At 42.4% G+C, this 14,483-nt stretch overlaps 1 protein-coding gene across 1 annotated transcript in view; it reads right to left on the reverse strand.

The window, feature by feature from the left end:
* HERC3 (HECT and RLD domain containing E3 ubiquitin protein ligase 3) overlaps nucleotides 1-14,483 on the reverse strand; it is a 43,233-nt gene that overhangs the window by 12,654 nt on the left and 16,096 nt on the right. Inside the window, exons 3-14 of the mRNA XM_085058045.1 lie at nucleotides 11,663-11,822; nucleotides 10,535-10,611; nucleotides 9,720-9,941; nucleotides 7,564-7,655; nucleotides 6,560-6,690; nucleotides 5,706-5,866; nucleotides 5,207-5,283; nucleotides 4,313-4,437; nucleotides 3,711-3,770; nucleotides 2,281-2,392; nucleotides 1,545-1,734; nucleotides 25-188 (exon numbers count right to left, since the gene is read on the reverse strand). Coding sequence (XP_084914171.1) covers nucleotides 25-188; nucleotides 1,545-1,734; nucleotides 2,281-2,392; nucleotides 3,711-3,770; nucleotides 4,313-4,437; nucleotides 5,207-5,283; nucleotides 5,706-5,866; nucleotides 6,560-6,690; nucleotides 7,564-7,655; nucleotides 9,720-9,941; nucleotides 10,535-10,611; nucleotides 11,663-11,822 — 1,571 coding nt within the window. The remainder of the gene's footprint in view (nucleotides 1-24; nucleotides 189-1,544; nucleotides 1,735-2,280; nucleotides 2,393-3,710; nucleotides 3,771-4,312; nucleotides 4,438-5,206; nucleotides 5,284-5,705; nucleotides 5,867-6,559; nucleotides 6,691-7,563; nucleotides 7,656-9,719; nucleotides 9,942-10,534; nucleotides 10,612-11,662; nucleotides 11,823-14,483) is intronic.

The following is a 14,483-nucleotide window of genomic DNA, read 5'->3' on the forward strand; positions in this document are numbered from 1 at the left end:
CACATGCCCAGGCTTTCCTCTTACCTTGTGGAGTTTCTCCAGAAGCCTGAGAGCAGCTGTAATGTAGCTGCTGAACAGGACTGGGATCAGCAGTGTTTTCCTTCCACTGAGGAGGTAAACCACTGCACCTTTATAGAGGTCCACGAGCCTGAGGAAGTATCTTGGGCACACCTGAGACCACCAGTTATCTGGAAAGCAGAGAACATCAACATGAACCTTAATCAAAGGCCAGAGTGATCCCTAAATAAAGGGTTACAACTGAAAAAAAGGAAATACACCTGAAGATTCTTTCAAAAAACTTCCCTATTCCTGCCCTAGCTGTAGCAACAGCAAAGTGAGGCAGAGCCATCTAAATACCAGAAACTGAAAAGCTCCTCCCTTTCCACTGTCATCCATCCACACCAATCATTACCCAGCCCAAACCCTGATCAGGGTGAGAGCTTGAATGTGAAGTTTTTCAGCCTTCAACTCAAGACACTGTTTCAAGTTTCTGGCATTCAGGACACTGTGATCTTGTGGGCAAACAGCTGTCTCTCAGGAGTGATAAGGAAAGAGCTACTTGGGCAATTCTCTGCAGCACCACATAGTTTTCTAGCAGGTGTCAGAGTATGTCTCCTGCCACATCTGCACTAAAGGATTAATTCTCCCTCTTTAGCAAGGCTGATTTCTTTCTTGCCAGAGACAGGTAGCCCCTAGTCTCCTCTGAAGGGACCCTCACTATTAGCTTCTTTCCTAGAACCAATCACTGGCAAAGTAGAAGCTGGAGCCTAGGAAACCATCATGCCATGTTAGAAACAGAAACAAATTTATCCTCTCAAGTGTCAACACAACAATATAGTCTGACAGGCAAAAGTTTGAGAAACCTCTACATTTCTGTGTGCTAAAAATCACAGAGGACTACTCTGAGCAGAGGAGGAAACAGATCCAAAGCCTCTCTGAATAATAGTAATAAAAATCACTAAACCTCAGAATAAATTTTCTGGAGTGATTCTTCTGGAGGTCTGAATGCATCACACAGTATTTTACATGATAACATCAGATTTAGTACTAGAGACCCTTAAAAAACAGAGTAAGATAACAAAAACAGTAGTAGCTTAACAAACATGACTAACATGTTTAATAATCATTAAGCAGCACATGTTCTGTTCAGCTTCAAACAAGCTCAAGGAAAATATATTAGAAATTGAAAGTTTCAGAAGTGGGAGAAGAGTTGAAGTGGTCAGCTTAGTCACAGACCAACAGGTTTGTCCACATCTTGTAGAGGACACAATAATTTCATATTATATTCAGTACCTTTTTGTTTGCCTTATACAGGAAAGATATTCTAAAGTGATCAATACCTGACTAAATTCATGAGAATAGGATCATTTAATCTTCATGATATATAAAAATGTATGTTCCCATAGAGGAATGCAAATTTATCTGGAACTGAGTCTCTGAATGTGTGTAAACTAGATAAGGTAAATTAGATTAACCTCCCTAGTAAGTGTTCTTTGAAATGGTATTTTACTTCTAAATTCAAACAATTCTTAAATGGCACCTACCAAGCACTTTGCTGGGGTTGGTATCCAGGCGCAGAATAGCCATTGCTAGAGGAAGTGTCAGAGAGATATAATACTTGGAGTCTTGGAAGGGTGGGAATTCTGGGAGAATCAAATAGATCCTCATAGCTTCAACATCTGGTGGTGAGCTGGACAGCTGAGGAATCAAAAAGCTTTCAAAGCTCTTCAGTATCTAGAGAGAAAACAAAACAAAAAGCCAACTTATTCCGGGTGATAGAGCACCTACAATGTAAATGATGTTTAAGAGCTGATGAAATGGTTAAACCCTGCTGTAAAAGCCAAACCCAGAGAGGAAAAACCCAAAAGCCATACATATTATAGCTAAAAGTGGCAAGGGGAAGGGGACACATGTATGCTTTTATCCCACAGCTCTGCATTTGTGAAAGAAAATCTCTGGGTTAAGATAAATTATACAACCACAAAGAACTCAAGTCCTGACAGACACATACTAATTACAAATATAATATACACAGAGTTAATTTCAGCAGACATTCACTTATTAAACACCATGAGATAAAACTTGGTTTTAAATCAAAGTTTTGGAGACACATTCTGATGAGGCCAAAATCAGCCCAGGTCAAAGGAGATGTACCATTAAGTGCCTGGTTGTAGATTTGCAATATAAACCTTCCCCAAAAATGCTGCTAGTACTTGCATGTCAGAGAGGGACAAAGCCTTAATTTCCCCTCTGAACACCCAAATCTCAGAAGTACAATACCTGTTCTAGGAGAATGGAGTGCTGAGAGTTCATCAGCTTCTCAAACAGCTCTCTTGTGGAGTTCAGATCAATCCCTGGGATCTTTGGACTGGTTTTAAAATGTTCATCGATTCTTAAAAAAAGGAATCAGAGACAGGCATAAGTTTAAGAAAGAGACCCCATTACCTGTGTATTGACATGGCCTGAGAGAAAGCACTAGAGAAATGATCATTACAGGATTCATAGGACTAGAAACCCAGGCACACAGCCATGGAAAAGCTGCTCTTCCATCTAATCCTGGAATGTAAACAGGCCCACCTGGCCTTAGGATACAGGAGGGATGCAGTGGGGTGCTGCTGTCAAGTGCACTGTGACATGAGACTTCATGTGTAAAGGTACATAGTTAAATACAGCCTCATTTAAGTGTATGGAGGCTTCAGAATTTATCATTCATGGGTCAAAGATTTTCTGTAAAAGTGAAGTCCTGCACTAGCCAGAACATCACTGAAGTGGCAGAACAGCTGTATTTGGGTGATGAAGCCATAAACTCCACTCATTTCCACATTCAAAGGAGACGTGAGACTATTTAAAGTGACTCAACAACTTGGATATGTCAGTAGGCATTTTAAACCACCATGACACAACCCTCCTGATGCAATAACACATCACAGCACTAGAGAAGAAACCACTGGACAAGCAGAAAAACACCAAAATAATTAGCAAATTATTTTCTTTTTAAAGTTGCTCCTTGAACACATTACGCAAAGATTACTCAGAGTAAGTAAGCTTTTCTTCACCTAGTTACAGGTCATTTACTCATCACATCACCATAAAAATTTCTCCTCCTCCTCATCTTATGCTGTTACCTCCTCAACATTTGCAGACACAGCCAACACAAGCCTTCCCAACCCACAGCCTTTGACTCAGCTGTGTGTCTTACAACCTTGTCACCACCCATTGTGGGTTACACCCGTTTGAAATTCCTCCTTTTGGAAGCAGCACAGAACTTTCCACATGTGATGTCACCTAAAAGCAAAGCTCGTCCACGTTGCTCCAGATGTATTTTCAAAAGCAGTCTGTGTGGAAGAATACTTTCACATGCACCTGCTAGATCAGCTGGGTAAGAGACCATTAAGATACCTGGCATCCCTAATTTCCCTTAACATCATATTCCTATCCCTCTCTTTAAAGAAGCTGGTATCTACTTCAAAGGCAAGAATAACAGTTGTGGCAACTCCAAGAAATCTGTGCCATTTAAAGTACACTGACCATGCACTCTCTTAGACCCTTTGCCTTCCTTACCCAGCTCTGACCACCCAGCTCTTCAGGGGACACACTCTGCCCCCATCTGTCTGATCAAAAAAATCAAATTCCACTGCATAAGTGAGTGAAGCAAAGGGATTCCAGCCTGCATCAAGGGAAAGCTACACTTCTGGAAATTTGCCACTTACTTCTTCTCCAAGAAGCTTCCATTCCAGCAGGCAGCTGAGGACAGTATCTGAACAACATTACTGTTTGCAGCAGGAAGACAAAAGAAAGCAGAGATAAAGGTTATGAACAGATGCCTCAGTAAATCTCTTCATCTTTCTTCCCTTCCTTCTATGGGAAACAACATCAGGATAACCCCTTTAGAGGCACAGAGGGCAAGAAGTTCATTCAGGATCATGAAAGGTCCTTTTTTGAAAGGAGGAATTACTGCCTCCTTTCTACCTATTCTGCCCTTCTCATGGCAGACACACTGGGGCAGGAACTGAATCAGTCTGTTCACAAGTTCTTGCTGCTTTGCATGAATTTTAAGCACACAGTGCAGGACAACTTTAATATCAATTTCCCACCCACCATCTACAATGCTGAGGCAGCCTCAAATTCCTCTGATTTTGCTCAGAAGCTCTCACCTGGCAGCCTTGTGATTGGCAACTCCTCCCCTTGGAAACGACCAAGAACCACACTTGAAAAGGTTGCTAAATTTCAAGTGAAAGCGTGGCACGGAAGCCAACAAAATTATTTAAATAGAACTTTCAACAAAAGGCTTGTCCAGTGCCACAATACCTACTTGACAGAATTAGAACTGTTCTTTTCTAAAAGCTTTTGCCTCCAGACATCTATAGTTTCATCATTTATTAAACAGGTGTAACGTGTTTCATTTATGGTCCGGAAATCATCAGCAGGCAAGGAATTCTGTGAGAAGATACAGATTTCAGCAAAGACAAGGCTTGTAAAACAATTCCTTCCTATCCATAATCCCTGTCTTAATAAATAACTGATAGCTTCCTTAGTGTGGTCTCTGAAAAGGTTTGATTAGGGAGTTTTGTGGCATTACTAAGAAGTCCAAAAGGGAAGGTATGAAAAAGTTCAGGGGAAAAAAAGATCCTTGAACACATTTCAAAAAGAGGAACATAAAAAAATCAAAATATCATTTCCTAGATGTACCAAAGCCCTCTTAAATACTGTCATATGTAACTACAGGCTTAGTACATTTATTCTATACCTATTTCCATGCCTCAAAAGTTTATCCCAAATGCTTCTTGAAAGAAAAAAAGAAGACAGAAGCAGGAAATCCAATTCAGCATTCAGCCCTCCATCCAGCACAGCTTGACAAAATCCCAGTGTATGTGGTTGATGGCCCTACATGCCAACCATGCAGAACCCAGTGCCACAGGTGGAAAGCAGACCCCCAAATCCAATCTGCAAAGATTGGATTCCCCTCCCTGCTGATCAAACTGGAATCAGCATCTTCCCAAAGGCTTTGATATGCCTCTAAAGAAAGGCAGCTTTCAGCCACTAAGATGTAAGTCCCTGTAACAACTGTCAGAGCTGGGAAGGTTTGTAAGGTAGAACAGACTCCAAAGCAACACTTCCATTTCAGAAGATGTTAGCAAAAACAAAAGCTGTGTCGTGAATGCTGTGACAGGGGAGAAGACTTGAAAAGATACTTCATTTGGTTTACCTCATATTTGGAGCAAAGCACAAATGTTTGGTCTCCTCCAGAGAAGATATGTTTAACAATGTGGTATTTACAGGCATCTGTTGAAGAAAGACACAGTTGTGTTAGAGGCTGATGAATACAAGTCCCTGCTTGTGCTTTGTACTCAAGCACTGTAGCACTTTTGTGAGAGGTACACAGGAGGGGAAAGTTGTCATTTTTAAACTGCAAGAGGGGCTTTAAAGAGAGAAGAAAGCCTTTGGAACTCAGTATTAGTACAATTTCATGAAGTCTCAAGATTGCCAAATGCTGAGCTCTGCCATAAAAAGAGAAAGGGAGATGGCACACATTAACAGAGAGAGCAAAAGGTCACCCAGAAATACCACAGTGCATCTGGGACAAAAGGATGGGTTTCTTTTGGTATTTCCAGAACTTTCACAGAACAATGCTACAATGTCTTTAGACAACAATGGGTGAAATTATTTATGTCCATTTGCCATTTCAAATCAAGCACAGTACATACCAGGTTTCCCTGAGAGCTGCCCATTATGAGCTGCCCAGTGACCCTTGACAGGAGAGGGACACTTTACATTGCAAGTGTGCCCTGTTCCCAGCTGGCCTCTTGTTCCACAGCCAAATGCATAGATCATTCCTGAAGAAGGCACAAAGGCTAAAGTGTGATGTCTGCAAGAGATGGGTACAGAGTTTGGGCCTTGTTTAACAATTAATTAAACAAATAAACAAAACCAAACCAAAACAAAAACAACAACAAAAAAAAACCCCACAAACCCCCCCCCTCCAAAACCAAAAACAAAAACACCCAAAAAAACCAAACAAACCCCAACAACCAAACTAAATGCAGACTAAAGCCCATTCTCATTTCTCCTAGGTCAGAAGCTGGTGCCAAGCAGCACCTTTAATAGGCACCAATGCTCAGTTTTTGCCACCTGATGGCACCAGTTTATGGGATGGAGCTCTTTAGGTGGAGTAACAAAGAGCATTTGTGCCAGCATGCAGCTGGTGTCAGGCTCACAGTATCAGCTTAGTCATTTGTTAAGCGTGTACATACTGAAAGGGAACTACACTAACTCACTTTTCATTAAAGGGGATGGAAACTTGTGACCAAAGGGGCTTCTGCTCTAAAGTCTTGCTGAATTATTAAGATGGGAAAGTATCTTTTACAGGTTATAGCACAGGGTACAACCCCAATAAAAAAACTTGTCTAGAGGGCCTTAAAATTCTTGTGCAAAGCAACATTTAAATTAATTAGGTTTTGAAATACAGAATGCAGAAGCAAGACATTTCCCCCTATTTACATGACTCATTATCAGCATTAACCTCCACCAAAGAAAGCTTCTGACTGCACCCAGGACTCACCTGCCACAAGCAATCTGGGACACTTCACTGCCCATGAGCTCAAGAACTCTTCGGGGGTTCACCTCATCATTCATGGAGTCGTGTCCCAGTTGCCCGCAGGAACCTGCACCGAAGGTGAACACCCCTCCACTCTGTTAGCAAATCAAACAGCAGAGTCTCCATTTAGGGACTCATAACCCAGCAGCATCTCTCTGACTCCAGTTTCAGTGTGAGCCCGCAGCTTAAGCAGAAATTGAGGGGGATTTTCAAAGGATTCAGAAAAGAAACTTGGGTTCTGCTAATGCAGCTTCCAAGTGAGCTACCTTGCCACCCATCAGAAACAAACAGAATTATCTTCAGGTATCTCACATTAGACAAGCTTCTACAGAACTAGTTTTCTAGAATGGTATTTTTCCCACAAGAACCTCAAAGTCAGCTGTTTAATTCATTTTACAGAGGAAAACACTGAGGCTCCAAAACAGGAAGCAAGACGTACAAAGAGGCAGAGGCAAGGCAAGAACTGAGCAGCTCTCTTTCAAATCCTAGCCCTGTCCTCTGGCCACTCTATTATACACCACTTGGAAGCAGCAGGTTTGGAACTGAAAACCTCTTATAAATGCTATGACTACTAATGTTTAATTTAAATACTCATTCATTTTGGCTTCCATCTTATTCTGATGCACAGTATCACTCTATGTTCCAACAAAATGCTATTTTCAACCCTTTGGATGTGTGTTTGTTAATTTTTTTCCCCCCCGAGCTGATTTCTTAAAGTGATTCACCCAAGTTTTGCTATTCATTGCCGTGGATTATTAACACCTCCACCTTCAACACCAGCAAAGCATCGTGTTGGCAATGAATCTCAGAATAAATAATTAGGCTATACTTTCCACTTAGTTTCTTTTACTGGGGTCAGAAGAAATACAGTAAGTCAATCTGTGTTTTTCTAACACTACACAGAAAAGTACTGTGAAAGCACCAGGCAGGTGAGACAGTGGCCAGGGTTCCCAGGTCAGCACCTTTACCTTTGTCAGGACTGCTGTGTGTTCCTCTCCACAGCTGATGTAAACAACCTTCTGAGACCTCAACAGCTTCACGTGACAAGGGGACTCTCGGTCTGCAATGAAGGCAAAGGAAATAAAGGAGCTGCTTCATAAACACAAACCTGCATGTCCAAGAAAACCACTGGCAATCTGGTTTTCAGATGTGGTCTATAAGCACAAGAAAAATTTTAACAACTGTGGTGAGAACAACCACACATCCTTCAGCACTTCACTGCCAACTTTCCCCTCCAATTCTTAAAAGACTTGACTGACTCAAACATTGTCCAGAGCAAGAATGCCAATGTTGATTATCTTGTACAAATTCAACATGCACTTGCAGTTTGGGAGATACGGTGAGTACAGCCTAGATACATCCACCTTCAGCTTCATGCTCCATTTCAGACTCCTCAGTGATGACTGCAAGTACTTGTTTCCACAACTGTGCTTAGACCTTTTCCATATAGAACAACCCTGGCACGTGGGAGACACTTGTGCAAGACACGTGGTAAGCTGAATCCCAATGTGTATTTAAATATCTAGCTTTGTTTCTGTTGTCATCCTTTAAGCAGAAGATCCTCCTACTTGCAAAGGCTAATCACTACCAACCATTAAGTGATGCTTTTCTCCTTCACTCTGCCACTCTTAATCATTTTAAGTCTGTCTCCCAGGGATGAATACAGTAAAAATAAAAGCTAGGCATTTCAAGGAGCCAGTAGGCACCCCAAAACAGTTAGCTATTAAGGGGAGCAGCTGCTTATTTCATACCAACAAAAAAGCAGGTTCCTACCTACAGAAGTTGCCCACTTCTTAAGATTCTCACCTAAGGATTTGTAAGGTGCTTTTTTACTGGGCAGTGAAAGAAAAATAGTCACATTTCCATGAGTTTAGAATTGAAAACATGTTTTTAGTTTATTTTGTTCTTTATTTTAGAACTCGAATCTTTTCTTTGACAGGAATGACACTTCTCATCTCTACAGCATAATTGTTAATAATAACAGTGCTGCAGCAGCATACCCATGTTTGTAGACCTTGTTGTTTATGTCTGACAAGTATAGTTCACACTGTCTTACCGTGATTCACTTACCATAAATACCACATATTTACTTGTATTTACTACGATGCCATGCACTGAGGGGGCAGCAGAATACAATCCCTGGCCAGCATCACCCCACAAGCAGATGCCTATTCTGTTCATTTAAGATTATCCCCGTGTCAAAGTAAGCCTCTCATATATAAACTGCAGCTTTGTTTTAATTAGAAGCATTTATCTGCCAATCGACATGGAAAGGACACTGCTGCTCTTATATTGGATCAGCTCTACTTTACAGACAGTACAAGTTTTCTAGGTGTTAGGTACTACATCTACACTCAGCAACTTGCCTAGATATTTAAAGCTGCTCAGCAACTATGAGAAAATCATAGAGAGATTGGATTTGAAGCTCCAAAGAAAATCTTCCATTCACTTGTTTTATTCCAGAAAGTTAAGAATGTGTGAACAACAGGCAGGGGAGATCTGGGCTTTTCAGACTAGAGGTCATGTCATAGCTGCTCTCCAGTCTCATTTATAAACTTATATTCCAGTCTGTCAATGGCAAGGCTTCACTGAACATGAGCACCTGAAATAACTGCCATTGGTCTTATGTGTCTGGTAAACTGTGCAGCAAATAAACTAGACAACATTTTACAATACTGAGATATTCAGTGTTGCCATCATTTTGAAGCACATAGATGCTCACCAGTCAAAATCATGTTGGCAAAGGAGATGGGTTCAGCCTGCTGTTCTACAGGAAAAGCTTTTGCTCCAACAACTTCAAACAAAATATGGGCAAAATGTTTTTGGGAAGAGGAAGAAAGAATATGAGTACTTTCTTTCATACTTCCATATTGACACTCACTTGAAAGACCTTTCTTTTTGAATCTCCTCGCTTAAATTAACATCCACAAGGGGAAAAAAATATGTTTCTGTTTCTACTGAGTATGGAAAGCCTGTAGAGACAGAGACTTTCTCTGCCATCTTGTCCCAGGAGGAGTTGCTGAGAGTTACATAGCCACTCAATAAAAATACACTGTCAATGCAAAAAGAGACATTAGGCCAAAGCAGTCTGTCCTTCTTTCACCTAGGACCATAATTTTCATACCTCGTTCATCACTTAGTCCCAGCTGTCCTGAACTGTTCTTCCCCCAGCCAAACACAGCTCCTGAGAGAGAAAGGGCAAAACTGTGGGCTCCACCTGCAGCAACCTGAGCCAAAGGGATCCCATCAAGAGACTTGACACGCTGTGGGCTGGCTTGGGAGGGACATTCTTTGCCCAAGCCCAGCTGACCATAGCTGTTCTGCCCCCATGTGAAGAACTGGCCATCTGAAACAAGGAAAGAAAGACATTGGTGAGTAAAAGCTAGACAACAGAAGAGCAAGTTTGTAAAAATTAAAAAGAAACAGTTCTGGAGGCTTTGCTCTCACCAAAGCCTCAGGAAGAAAAAAAAAAAATCAAGAAAGACATTCGTTGCTAAAAAAAGCACAGCCTGAAGCCACCAGGCAAATAAACACACAAGCAGCTAAGTGAAAAATACAAAATATAACTGCTGGAACAAACAGTGCAACAAAAAATAGTCCATGTTTCAGACAGAAGAGTAACTGCCAAGGAAAATTTCAACACAAAGAAATTAATTACACACGTTTCTCTAAATCAAGATGGAAAGCTTTCAAGTGTTCCTGCCATCATTCACCAGTGAAACAGTGGGTGGTCTGTGTGTAATGTCTTCTTTCTTGACAGTATTGGCAAAGCTCTTTCTCAATATTCGTGGTACCTGATCCATTTTATAGCATCCCATTTGGCCTGAAAGCAGTCAGGATATGGGAGGTCCTTGATTCATAATGCAGAAATATGCAGTCTTGGACACTGTGCAAAATAACAGCACAAAATTTGGTAACTAATAACAAATGTTACAGTACCTGCTGCCAGAGCCAGGCAATGCCAATTTCCACAGGAAACCTGCAGTATCGTCTGTTGGTTCAATTTCTTTATCAACCTAAGGATGATGACACTATTTTAGAATAAATGTTCACAAATATGGTATCACCTTAGATAAAAACTACACTTTACACTCAGGTATTTGTTTTATATATACACACACACACAAGCTATGGTTTTGAGACTGTGGGACAGAGTCTTGAAGACAATACAGATCCATACGTAATAGATGCAAATCTGTGAGACCTTTAGACACTTAACTAGTAACTCAACTACATTTCCTGCTATAACACTGAATCCAACCATCTGGAAATGGTGAAAATAGCTGATTCTTGGGGTCTCTCTCGCTATTCTTTTTCAGGCACTGACATTTTTCATGCTGTTATGGGCCTAGCAGTTCCAACGGGTTACAGCATCAAACCCTCTTCACTGCTTTGTACAGAGAATAGCAAGCCAAAGGTTCAAGCTATTTTACAAAAATGTTATTTTTAAAATGGTACTATCACATTGCCAAGCGAGCCTGTCTCTCTCTTTTCTGTCAGAACCACAGGCAAGTTAAGGACTGTCTTCCCACAGAGCCCTTCAGCTCAGACATTAATCTTTTGCAACCGAAACTCTTCCTTCAAATACTGTTTCAACAACGACAGCCATCCTAGAGAGTCGTCCCAAACTTCTGCTCTGCCCTGGATCTGCAGTGGCAGAGCAAATGACAGACTGCATCTCTTGTTAACACAGCAGGATCAAACACCAGCAAGCACAATGGTATTTCTGGTTTTGAGTCCTCCTTCACGCACCCCCTTTTTCTGTGCAAAACACCGTGGCATTTTTCACTGAGGAAGCTAAGCACACCCCAATTTTTTTTTCCATACTTCAACCACCCACTGGCAGAAGGTATGTCCTGCCCAAACCTCCTGACTTGCTCGAGTCTAGCAGTGCTCAGGGAGCACCAGGATAGCAGTGAAAAGGAGAAGGAATCACCTCCATCCCGACATGAGAAGGACACTATTCCCTCCACACAGAGAGAAAGCAGCTCCCCCTAGGTGAGCAACCCTTGATGCATCACCTCCAATGAGCTTCCCCGAGGAAAGCTGAGCCTGTGCACTGCTTACCTTGGCACTGTCACTGCATCTTCTATGGTGGTGAGCCCCAGCTGTCCGTCACTGCCGGCGCCCCAGGAGAAGAGCTGGCCCTGGTCGCTGAGGGCCACGCTGTGCGACTCCCCACAGGCCACATGCACGATGTGCTGCCCGGCCAGCGCCCCGATTTGCTCTGAGGGAAACATGAAAACCTCTCTGGTCACAGCACTCATCCCACAGTGACACATGGACACCAGGTCTGGGCAAATCTGCATGCAAAGCCATTCAGATGAGAGCGCTGATCCCCAGTTTAGTTTTAAAACACTTCCTTATAAGAGAAAAAGCACCAGGTTTACTGAAAACGTGTCACTGCTGAGCTCTTCTAAACACCTGAAAACCACAGAAGGCAGGGAGATACATGCCTCAAGCACAGTGACAGCCTAGAGCCAGCCTCACAGACACAAGAAAACCTATCAGGTTACTCAGGAACAGATATCGCAGATTTGAGGTTTCCCCACTCAGTTTTGATTCAGGGATCATCCAACACTGAGAAGATAGCAGACCCTGTAAAATATTTTTGACCTTCCACAGCTCTCACGTTCAATGAAGATGAGTCATCCACAAAGCTGGATGTCATCCACCACACCTTGATTTATTGCTTGATGTGCATGTGTTTCAACATCCTCCATGCCAATCTTGGAGCAGGTTTGAACCTATCAACCTATTACTACCACTGTCAAACACTCATTAAGAAAAGTTCCATATAAAGGAAGCAAAGCGAGATGAAAGAATAAAAGATTAAAAAAAATTCATCACTCAAGCCCTCTGGAAGATAACTCACAATCAACTTGTCTTCATTACATCATATTAGGCAACTGAAGCAGGTTTGACAACTACCATAAAAACACCTATAACCAAATCTTATGTATTACACAATTTTTACAAGTGGACATGAAAAAAGTCTTATTTTGCAATAATACATTGGAAATACTACACAAGTGATGGCAAAGGCCCCTGCATGCCAGACAGAAGCAAAGTTGCTTTTCTTTTCTCTTCCCTGAACAAATACAAGTGTTCCAGTGTGGGAAGAAAAAGATTTCACCCTGTAAGCTACAAAGCATTGATTAGTTTTACTGAAGGCCCACATGTCTGTGACATGAGAGGAAAGGGTCATTACGTGTCATCCCATGAAAATGATAACTCACATCACAGGCATCCAGAAATCATTAACACACTTAGCACCAAAACCTGCATACCAATTAATCTACATGTCTTAAATGAGTGTAAAAGGAAGGTACCCCTAGGAGGGCTTGCCCTCTAAGTCTGGGAATGAGAAAATGAGGATAAAAATCCCTAATGGATGTTATTGAAGAAAAAGGTGACAACAATTTAAATATGTATTCTAGCCAAGGAAAATGACACCTGAACATGTGCTTCATTTCACTCAAAATAATTAATGGCAGCAGAGGTGCAGTTTACAAGCAACAAGCACACAACTATCTAGGAGAGCTCGAGACCAGCCTGCTATCCAATAATCCTTTAGCCCTGACATCCAATAACACCCTTGGTCCTGCAGCTCTTTCCAACAGCACTAATTTCACTCAGTCCTACTGCCAATCCCTTGCAGAGACACAGCCAGGTTTGAGGGTGGTAACTCAATTTAGACACACAGCTTCCCACTCGGGCCCACAAGCACCCAACTATAGCACTGCCTGACAGTCTGGTTTGTGTTCATTTACATATATAAATGAGGGAGCCTATTTTTATCTGAGAGCTCTAAACAACCAGCAGCTGTAAGGGCTGATCAAGGTCAATGACAAAGAGCAGACAAGGTATCTCAGCAGCACACGTGGCTCTGGTCTCTTCCTCTCAGACATCCAGCAAGACAAACATTACCTGCTGCACTGTGCCTGACACACCACATAAGCTCTGACAGGTGTGTTGCTGTACTGGGAGCTGAGGGTCCAGAACTAAAGCTGCTGCTGGAGAGGATCACGCCGTCAAAAGGAGAGGAGGATGAAGCCATCCATTTCTCCAAGGAAAAACCTTTGATTTCACCCTTGCTGGAAGGGTGCACTGAGACTAGGCTGTTACCCAGCACACCTGAGCTCTTAAAAGTGGTCACAAACTCACCAGCCAGCCCCTCTTCCAAAGCTGGTCCCTGCACACTGCCAAACACTGCAGGGGACACCATGACTGACAAATCAGCAAACGTGGACAACACAGGATACTGGGGCACCAGTAACAGAGAGTGTGTTTTGCTACCTGCAGGCATGTAAAACTTCCTGCATGCAAAACACTTCCCTGGGAAAGTAGCATTTGCCACAGCGTTATTTGCTGCAGAAGGTCTGCCATGAGCTGATCCTGAACCACTGGAGCACCTTGGGAAGGTGACAGAAGGCTCCAGTGACCAAAGATTGGCATCAGGAGCTGGAGGGGGCAGGACTGACCAAAGCAGTACTGCAAATAGAGAATGAGTGCCCTGAGGTATGTGGCTGTGACAAGGACTTCACACACTGGGACACAGAGAGGACATCCAATAGGCTTAGAAATCCAGGGTTGTTTCAGTCCCCACTGGCTCCATCTTAAGTTTAATTTGGCAACACAAATGTGACCTTGCTCTACGTGCCATCCCAAGAGACTAATAAATGCCAACTTGTTTTGAAAGGTGGCCCAGTGTCACTGAAAGCCTTCAGTGACTGCACTGCTCATCAGTGGAACAGAGTACAGTCTCACTTGGACTCACTGGATAACCACAGACAGAAAAAACCAAGCCTCTCCTGCAGCTGAAGCTCTCTGCCTTTAGAAAGGTGCATGTATGGCCCATCTCACCAGAATACATTCCTAAGGCCCT

This window comes from Lichenostomus cassidix, chromosome 4 (assembly GCF_008360975.1).
Source record: "Lichenostomus cassidix isolate B80296 chromosome 4, HeHo_3.0, whole genome shotgun sequence".
Taxonomy (NCBI): domain Eukaryota; kingdom Metazoa; phylum Chordata; class Aves; order Passeriformes; family Meliphagidae; genus Lichenostomus; species Lichenostomus cassidix.